The sequence below is a fragment of the Eulemur rufifrons genome, chromosome 29 (assembly GCF_041146395.1).
Source record: "Eulemur rufifrons isolate Redbay chromosome 29, OSU_ERuf_1, whole genome shotgun sequence".
In the NCBI taxonomy this organism is placed as follows: domain Eukaryota; kingdom Metazoa; phylum Chordata; class Mammalia; order Primates; family Lemuridae; genus Eulemur; species Eulemur rufifrons.
Window position 1 is genome coordinate 89,448,573 of NC_091011.1, and position 10,211 is coordinate 89,458,783.

The 10,211-nt window shown below is 37.1% G+C and overlaps 1 protein-coding gene across 1 annotated transcript in view; it reads left to right on the forward strand.

Annotated features, from left to right (window-relative positions):
* WEE2 (WEE2 oocyte meiosis inhibiting kinase) overlaps positions 1-10,211 on the forward strand; it is a 28,475-nt gene that overhangs the window by 17,692 nt on the left and 572 nt on the right. The window contains 5 exon segments of the mRNA XM_069461670.1: positions 138-308; positions 2,002-2,144; positions 3,659-3,771; positions 3,774-3,809; positions 9,500-9,575. Coding sequence (XP_069317771.1) covers positions 138-308; positions 2,002-2,144; positions 3,659-3,771; positions 3,774-3,809; positions 9,500-9,575 — 539 coding nt within the window.

The following is a 10,211-nucleotide window of genomic DNA, read 5'->3' on the forward strand; positions in this document are numbered from 1 at the left end:
GCAGTGAATATAACTTTGCCCACAGTGTCTGTTTAGAGCTTACATGCAGTCAAACGAACCTCTCCTACCTGTTGTAATTTAGTCTACATTCATTCCCCTTGGCATACTAACTGGCCTTCCTGTCTTCTCTTTTGAAGGATTATCAGCACCTTCCCAAAGCAGACATATTTGCCTTGGGATTAACAATTGCAGTGGCTGCGGGAGCTGAGGCATTACCCACCAATGGCGATGCATGGCACCATATCCGAGAGGGTAATTTCCCCGACATTCCTCAGGAACTCTCAGAAGACTTTTACAGTCTGCTCAAGGTGATATCTTTTATGAGATAAAGAAAAGATGAAATGTCTATTTTTTAAAATGTGTGATGTCAAGTAGTTGGGGAAAGGAAAATGGAGATGTCGGTAGTGTCATTCATAGAAAGAAAAAAGAATAGTTACTAGGAAGCACAGAAAAGATACAGGACAGATTGAAAATAACTCAAGGAAACTTAGAAAATAAATATCATAAACCTTTCACATCATAGTTCAAAAATCTTGTTACAAACAATTTTTCATTTGCCCTTCGTAACAACCCTGTAAAATGGGCAGGTAGTATCTTATTCTGCAGTTGAGGAAACCACAGCTCAGGGCAGCTCTTTGACTCCTGTATTCTCAGTTGTTACTTAGTTAACTCCAAAATCAAAACTGATCTTTTTGCTCTACTTCAGGGTTTTAACTATCGTTAATAGTAACAGTGATGATATTACTAAAATAATGAATTTCTACTGTATATAAGAAGGCATAAGCTACTTTATTGATAATTGACAACACCAACAATAATTTGAGCTATTAGAAAAAGGCACAATGCCAATTCTGGGGAGGGTGGGGGGAAAAAGGAAAAAAGATAAAAAAAGAAAAAAACTGTTTTACTTGTACTTAATAATATCTGAGTATGTATGGGGACGAGAAAAGGATAATATTATGTTGAAACAAAGATATGAAAAGCTTACCCTGTCCAGCTTATAATTATACCAAGCAAACAAAATGTATGTATGACTTCATGGCTTAGGGAACAGGATTGGTTAGGATCCCTAAAATAGCCTTAGAAATATCTACTCACTTAGAGATTAGATTTGAGTTTTATGGTTTACCTAGAAACTTCAAATATAGTTACAAACCTGTCCTTCTTCCTGAATACTTTTGCTTTCTTGAAAAGAGGCAAACCCTTCTTGATAGTGGTCTTTTGTTCATCGTCTAATCATCTATTTCTATATGTAAAGCACTCTTAGATTTCGTTGATACTTACTGAGTACACAAATGCTGGCCCTGTGCTAGGCAATACATATATTAAGTCACTTAATTCTAACAATAGTCCCAGAAGGTGAATATCATTATCTCAAATTTCAGGAAAGGGAAACTGAGCTTCAGCAAAATTCACAGAGTAAATGGTGGAGCTGGCTCTGAACTTGGGCCCCAAACAGAAGGTTCAGTGTTTTCTTCATTTTATGACATTGTTAATTGTATAAAATTAGATATTTTCCCTAGTCAAATCATCTGAGGTTACAGATATATCCTCTACCTTGAGATAAATGCTTTAGGAATACCGTCATGGTGAGTTATTACGTGAAAAAGCAGCATGATGTAATAGGAAGTAAGCTAAACTAAGAGTTAAGTAAACAGGTTTTGGTTTTGGCCCTTCTAAATAATTTGGACAAGTGACTTTTTATCTAGGGTCTCAGTTCTTTTCTACTTTGAAATTAAGGCATTAGAGTAGCTAATCATCCAGCCAGCTCTAAAACATAATATTTAAAGACAAGTCATGGGTGTGGACAATTGATGCTACCAGACATGGACAATCTTTCTGTCCAAGGTGGAGCTAGGTTTTATATCTTCCCTCTGCACAAAGGACAAGCAGGGTTTTAGAAAATTCACCAGAAAAAGCTGAGTTGGAGTTGGCTTGAGTGGGAAGATTTTTCCCAGTAGTGAAGCTGCTGTTTCCTTCCTTTTGGCCCTGTGTCATCAGAATATGATCCACCCTGATCCAGGAGAGAGACCTTCTGCAGTAGCTCTGTCCAGAAGTCGAGTTCTCCGGCCCTCCCTGGGGAAAGCTGAAGAGCTCCAGCAGCAGCTGAACTTGGAAAAGTTCAAGACAGCCACACTGGAAAGGTAGCTTTTAGATGATGGGGACGAGAAAGAATCTATTGTGAACTACTCACAATGACATTAATATAACTGATATAATGTGTCTTCTATATGGATTCAAGTTTATGTATTCACCACTATACTACATAGGTCCCTCTCCACAAAGAGACCGGCAGACTGAGGCTCTTTGTAGCATGGGACTGGGAGGCTCTGTGATTAGGTTGCTTGAGAGAGAAAATTCCAGTTAATGCAAAGGAAGCAAGAGTGAGGAATACAAGGAAATATAGGTGGTAAAGAACATTTAAGACTGAGTGACAGCAGGTATCTAAATAACTGGTGGGTGATCACCTAATATAACCATAGGTAAGGTGGTAAAAACCTATTTTAGAAACCCATTAAGTTTCAGGGGCAGGCAGACATACTGTCCCTGTACATGTTTAGAGGAAGAGGTATTTTTCTGAGCAAACAAAGCAATCTGATCTTACTAATGTAGGGTTGTATTCATGCATGTATTTACTTATTAATCCATTCTTCCATTAAAAATGGGAATTAATTAATTAGATAGGATGGGGTTGGGAAAGAAGTCAGGTAGTAATGTTTAGCAGTGTTCTGAAGGCATTTTAAGGTCATTATTACATATACTATGCCTGGTTAAATATAAAATAGTCCTTGTCTAAAATATGCTTAGGAGTCTCACTTGTCTTGGACACACAACCTATCTTGGAAACATTAGCTTGAAAAGTCCCCAAACTAATTACTTGGTAATAAATTTCAGAGTCTTTCACCCTTTAGTCAGGTAGTTCTTCCTAAAAAGCCACTTGATATTTTTCTGCTCTAGTTTTGAATTCTATTGAAATAAAGTACAAAATACTAGACTTACATATATGTTGTTCACAAGAACATAAGTACCTCTTAGAGTGTGGTGTGTACATTCTGTGAAGCCAGCTATATAGGCACAAGTAACTGCCATGAGCCAGTACCAGTGATGGGGCAGAGATGGGGCAGAGATGGGGCAGATGGAATCTTGAAACTGTCTAGACCAGAGGTTAGCAAACTTGCTTTGTAAAGGGATAGAGAGTAAATATTTTATGCTTTGTGGGACTTATGCTCTCTGCTGTAATGTCTCCACTCTGCCAATATAGTGTGAAAACAGCCATAGACAATATGTCAATGAGTGGCTGTGTTCCAATAAGACTTTATTTAAAAATACAAGTGACAGGCTAGATTTGACCCAGAGGCTATGGTTTGTTGACTTCTGTACCTTTTTCATATAGCCTGAAGAGTTGTTCACTTAATTTTTTTAATTGTAAAATCCATTTATGCTCCAATCAGCGGGGTCTTGGAAACTAAACCCACCATATGCTATGGCATGTGGGTCAACCATTTTTTAAGACAATCCTAGGAACTGAATTTTCTATTCTGTGTATAGCTCAGGCTTGTTACTGTAAATACTAAAAAAAGAGTAATAGATTTATGTTTTGATAATTATCTCTAATTGGGGATCAACTAACCTTTGCTTTTTCCCCCTTTTGTTGCAGGGAACTGAGAGAAGCCCAGCAGGCCCAGTCACCCCAGGGAGAGACCCACCATCTCTCCCCAGGGGACCCTGGGGTCTCTGAGGCCCACACAAGATCAAGAAGCATGCACCTGGTGGGGGAGGAAAGAGCACGAAGTCTTTAAGCTTTACCTGTGAGTAATCTTCCCCTTAAGAATTCATTTCACCAACTGACCTCTTACTGCAGAGCCTCCAGAAATAGGTATTGACTGCCCCAACCTTCCCCTTATAAAATGAAAAAATTAAGCAACTTGAATGCCCAAAGCTTTCAAAATCTACTCCTAATTTATTATTTACAGCCAAGATCTTAAAGCTAGTAAGGCTTTGTATTAGCAATGGTCCCAGGTACAATAATTGGTAGCCATTTCTCTTTTTGTTATATTCCTGATGCCACCTAGCAACAACTCATTTACTTCTCACTTTTTTTTTTTTTTTTTTGATGAACAGGGGGACAGCATGAGCCTCTCTGAATTGAAAGAAGAAAGGGAAACAGTCTTTGGTTTGGCCTATGGATTAAGAGGTTGCTGTTGCCAATTCCCCCACCAAGGACCCCAGGGCCTCTAACTATAAATAGAAGGGAATAAAATTTGGTTCTGAGTTGAAGTTACAGCTTACAAGAAAATGTACCTGGATTCAAACAGTGCTTCCCAGGTTATATGATGCTATTCCTAAAAGAATTCCCAGTCCCTTTGAGAAAGCAGTTCTTTTAATGTATATATGCCCTTTCTCTGATATAATATTTATTAAATAGATGGATTCACCATTATGTGAGGTGAGTAAAATTAAACCTGTATATAATGTGGACATTTATGAGCTGGTTAACTTCTAGAACAGAAATACTAGAGTCAGAGGGTTCAAGGAAAATTTGACGTGGCTGTTCTCCCTCAGTCTATTTGTCCTGACCCTCTCATGGCTGTTCTGATTGGTTTTGATATTCTGAGTACTGCCAATTTATCTTGACTTTATCAGAATTTGGCTTTATTTCCTGCCATTTTATCACATTTTATCCAAATTCTTTTTCTGTATACATTCTTAAAGGAATATAATACTGTATTTTTAAATAAAGGTTTTTATCTTGTCCAAAGCTGAATTACGGGTAAAGCACTCTTTTTTATAATATGTAACTAACAAAGAATGAGAAATTTGTTGGAAAATATTTTATGAATAAATGGGTAAGAGAATTCAGTAGGTGAGTAGTAACATGTCTTGGCAGCAAGGCCCAGCTTCACAGGTCCAAAAGTTAATAATAGTCAGGCTCTGCTATAAAATAATGTCAACCACAAAGGTATTTGATAAATTCTATTTGTGTCATCTTAATGAATGTAAACTGTTAATGATTAATGGCTCTTTTCGCTGCTTGATTTTCTTATTTTCCCCTCATTTTTAAAAGCTAATTATGTTTTTTTAATTGAATAAACTGTCATACTATGCCTTGTTCTGCTTTGGAATAGCAATTCTTTCCGTGAAATTAAGTGTCATGTAGTTCTTCCTATAGTCCATTGCCACTTTTATTTACTAGTCTTTATTCAAAATTTAAAAATGGGGTTAGTTTATCTCTTGCCCTCTCACCCCCACCCCCAGGCCATGTATCTTGCAGTACAGTGCAAGATCAATCACAATTTGTGATTTAGAAACAGGTACATTATTAAGTATATGCAATGTATGAATCAGAATTCTTTGGTTATGCTTGTATTCTCTGGCATTGACAACTACAGCCATTTTGGTCTACAACCCCTTCCCTACTGTGTTCCTTGGAGCCTAGCTTCACATTTGAATGGACCTAGTGCCAGATTACTTGTTTCTCTCTCTTTCTCTCTCTCTGCTGGGCTCCACAGTAACAGGAAGTCACCAAAATAGGATTCATCTTTATAGATACTTTTGAGTGTGAGAGGGACCAGGTATTCACTGGGTTCTGCATTTCATCCCTTCCATTTCAGTTAGACATTTACTCCTTGCCTCAGTTAAGTTTTGTCTCTGCAGAGAGATCATGATAGAACTCAAACTAATTATCAAACTTATTTCACTAACATCATTGGGCTAGCAACATTAAAGAAGTTAAATTTAAATACTTTAGGAAACAAATATTACTTCTCTATAGATGTATCCTAAACACAAACACTGACATTAAGGTGCCAACAGATAATCTTGAGACTTAGAAAAATACTATTGTACTCTACTGGTCTAAGCTCTAACATATGTACCAATTTATAGAGGTCATCTATCTAAAGCTATAGAAAGATGAATATTGAAAGACAGATGTCAATCTTTCAGCTTGAACAACTAAGCCTTTTTATCTCTAGATGAACCATAATTTCAATCTTGAAGTACATAAAAATTGTAAGGTTGATTTTTAAAATTAAAAAGCCATAATAACTATGAAATATTGCTAAAATTGCTTTTGATTCACTTTAAAATACATGCTAGTAATCAGTTTAGGTACTAAGTGCTGTAATTTTCTACCAGTTATTATGAGGCTTTAGAAAAAGTGTTTTAGAAGCAAAGTAAAAACTTGATTAAAATTTCCAGAAAAAATTTTTTTAACAGCAAAACTGTCCAAAGTTTCCTAGTTGTGATAAAGCATCGTCAGCCTTGGTCTCTACCACTGGATACCTATAGCTGAAACCCTTTTAATTTAGGGGGAAATAAAAGGGGGTAAGGCCAAAGGTAACTTTGCAGCCCTGGGCATATATGATGTACATTTCTCTTTCTCAGTAAGCTTTGCAAACGACAAAAGCCCCTTTAATCAGCTAGGGATTAAAGCTGATTAAAGCCACAAGTGCTATCTGTCACTACTTGTCAGTATTGGGAAGGCCCTCTCCGGGTCCATGGATGAACTATGGAAAGTCCGTGATTGTGTGAAAGAGAGAGAGAGAGAGAGAGAGAGAGAATGCCACACAAAGGTTTCAGGGCATCCTCATGAAAATGCAAACTGTAGATTTCTGAAGGGGTATCTCTGACACAAAAACACATTTGAATCACTCTTCCAGATCCTTGATTTAAAAAAAAAAAAACCTTTTAATTTTAGGCCTATTTAAGCATCTTTCTGGATTCTTCTATCTTTCTTGCTATTTCTGTGCTCTGGCCTGTGGTCTGGGCCCTTCTAAAGCCTGTCCTTGTTTTTAAAGCATACTGTGAATTGAATATTCATAAGTTACCTGTCCTCCAAGAGCTCACAATCAGTGGGAGAAATGAGACACCTTCATGGTCATTTAAATTATAATACAACACAGACTCAGTGTGTGAAGAACATGAAATGGGAGAACAGATTTTGAAAGTGTGGTGGAGGGGGAGGACATTTCAGATCCTGAGGACAGTGAGAGCAAAGCTGAAGCATTTGTTGTATTAGGAAGATACTAACTATCAAATACTATCTACTATTTGATAGTAGAAGAAAATGTTTTTGCTTAGTTCCTCCATGACATTATACATTTAAAGATTTTTGTACATTTTAACATGCTTTTCTTTGTCATAAAAGAAAAAAAGCAGCACTTGCAACTTTCTCTAACCAGCACTCTAAGGAGAATCTGTTTCAATAATTCTTTTCTGAGAATTTGGATTAGCCCAGACTCTCCACTAAGATGTTATTTACAAAGTTGTGAGATACCCGAGGTTGGCTGTTTTCGATTTGTATAGTACTTTCTGCATTTTTCTTTATACAATCTCTTTACACTCCTCACCCTGAAGTATGCAAATAGAAAGAGGGAGATATTGGTGGCATAATGAAGAAAGAACTTTTAGGGCCAAGTGATTGGATATAGGTGAACAGATGTGGGTGATTAGAGAAAATTTAAAGATGACTACAAGGTTCAAGTCTGGGAGAATCTTGCTACCATTAAAGCAAACAGGGAGCTGACAAGTGGGAAATTGGCTTTGGATGAAAGGGTGTATTTAGTTTTTCATTTGACTTCACTGCCCAAATAGAAGTTGGATTTTTAAAGAGGAAATGACTGGAGGGGATGACGGTAATACATGAGGTGGGTGCAGGATTAATAATACCTGTGCAAGGATGGACGGCAGTATAATATGGTCTGTTTCAGGAACTCAGCGTTGTGAAGGTGGAAGTATTATAAAACAGAGCTTAGTGTCTGTTACTGCCTAACCAGGTTCATTGCCCTCTGCTCCAGAGGAAGCCAATAGTAAGACGGCAGGGGTTACAGCGGAGAAAGTGTTTAATATTGCAGGCACCATGTGAGGAGATAGGAGGAATTTCTCAAATCCACCTCCCTGAGAATTTGGGAGCCCGTGTTTTTAAAGATAGTTTGGTGGGCAGAGGGCTAAGGAATTGGGCCTGCTGATTGGCTGCGAATGAACTCATGGGGTCGGGAAGCAGAAACTGTCTTCTTGTGCTGAGTCAGTAGTTCCCAGGTCACAAGACCAGTTGGGTTGGTTCCTTGGTTAGTATGGGCCACTAGTCTGGTTGGGTCAGTTGTTCTACCAGAATGCAGGGTCTGGAAGATATCTCAAAGACAAGCCTAGGTTTCACAAGGGTAATGTTACCTATGGGAACAATGAAGAAAGCTAAGAATTCTCATGACCATCAGCTATGTGACTCCTGAGTAGAAAGCAATTATAGGAAGGCAAGCTAGGGAACAATGGCTGGCTATATACATATTTTAACTATGCCTATGCATTTGCAGAGTTTAGGTCCCTACTACAGTTCCCACCTTGCAGCCTTTTATTAACTTCATAAAGGGCAGTTTCACATCTAGAAATAGAGTACAGCAACTATTGAGCCAGACCTTCAGAAGTGGGTTAAGGTGTGTGTTGGAATCCGTGTTAAGTAGTTAAGATTTTATCACTAAAGGGCAAGAATGGGCAGTTGAATGATTTTAAGTACGGGCCTGAGGAGGCACTTTGCACATTAGAACAATCGGGAGGGTACCTTCCTTCTCCTCGAGCTGGACGGTGCCAGGACAGGGAGATGGAGAGGAAGGGGAGGTCCCCACTGGCCTGGATTCTACAATTTGTGGGGTTCCATATATCCTCTTTCCTACCGGGGCCAGGATTAGGATGAGTAAAATAAAATTTAAGGGACACACCAAGAAACTCAGCAATCAAGATTAATGATACTTTAATGGAACATTTAAAAAATATTAGAACTAATGAAAAAAAATCTGTGGTGAACAAAATACCAAAATTTTAAATAAAGACAAGATGAGTGAGCTGAAGTTAAAATTATTTAAGATTGTCATTTGGCTAAGAAAAATTGTGAGACATGGCAACTCTTGCAACTGAAACAAGATAAGCAAAGAAGTAGATTTTAAAACTTACTGCTCAGTTTACCTCCATTAAAACCAGGAAAGTAAAATTAAATTCCATTTTTGGTATAAACAAAATATTTAAACTTAAAATAATGTTGAGTTTTAATACAAGTATTTTCAAAATTTTTAATATTCAACTAATATTCTAGAAAAAAATTTTTGAAAAAATACAGACAAACATGAATATAGGGGTGCACATTTTCCTGTGCCTCAGGCTCCAATATGGCTCAGATCCTGTATTGCAATAAAATTTTAATATAGTCATGCACTGCATAGTGATATTAGACTGCATATACGATGGTAGTCTCTTAAGATTAAAATAGAGTTGAAAAATTCCCATGGTTTAGTGACATAGATGCTTAAAAACATCGTAGCACAATGCATTACTCGTGTTTTACTTGATAATGATAATAAATGACTATGTTACTGGCTTACCTGTTTATTATACTTTTTATTGTTATTTTACAGTGTACTCCCTCTACTTGTAAAAAAAGAGTTAACTGTAAAACAGCCTCAAGCATGTCTTTCAGGAAGTATTTCAGGAGAAGGCACTGTTATTGTAGATGACAGCTCCATGCCGGTTATTGACCCTGAATATGGGAAGATGGAAGACAGTGCTACTGACCATCCTGACCCTATGTAGGCCTAGGCTAATGTGTGTGTTTGTGTCTTAGTTTTTAACAAAAAAGTTTAAAAAGTAAAAAAAAAAAAAGTTGTAATAGAAAAAAGCTTATAGAATGAACATATAAAGACAAAATATTTTGTACAGCTGTACAATGTGTTTGTGTTTTAAGCTGTGTTATCAGAAAGAGTGAAAAAGTTAAAAAATTAAAAAGTTTATACAGTAAGTTATAGTAAGCTAAGGTTAATTATTGAAGAAAGAAAAATATTTTAAAAATAAATTTAGTATAGCCTGAGTGCACAGTGTTTACAAAGTCTACAGTACTGAACAATATAATGTCCTCGGCCTTCACATTCACCCCCACTCACTGACTCACCCAGAGCAACTTTCAGTCCTGAAAGCTCCATCCATGGGCAGTGCTCTATACAGGTGTACCATTTTTTTTTAAATCTTTTATACTATATTTTTGTTGTACTTTTTCTATGTTTATATACACAAATACCATTATCTTGCAATTGCCTGCGGTATCAGTACAGTAACATACAGGTGTGTAGCCTTGGAGCATTAGGCTATACCAAACAACCTAGGTGTGCAGTAGGCTATATACCACCTAGCTTTGTGTAAGTACAAGTATGTTCGAACAACATAAAATC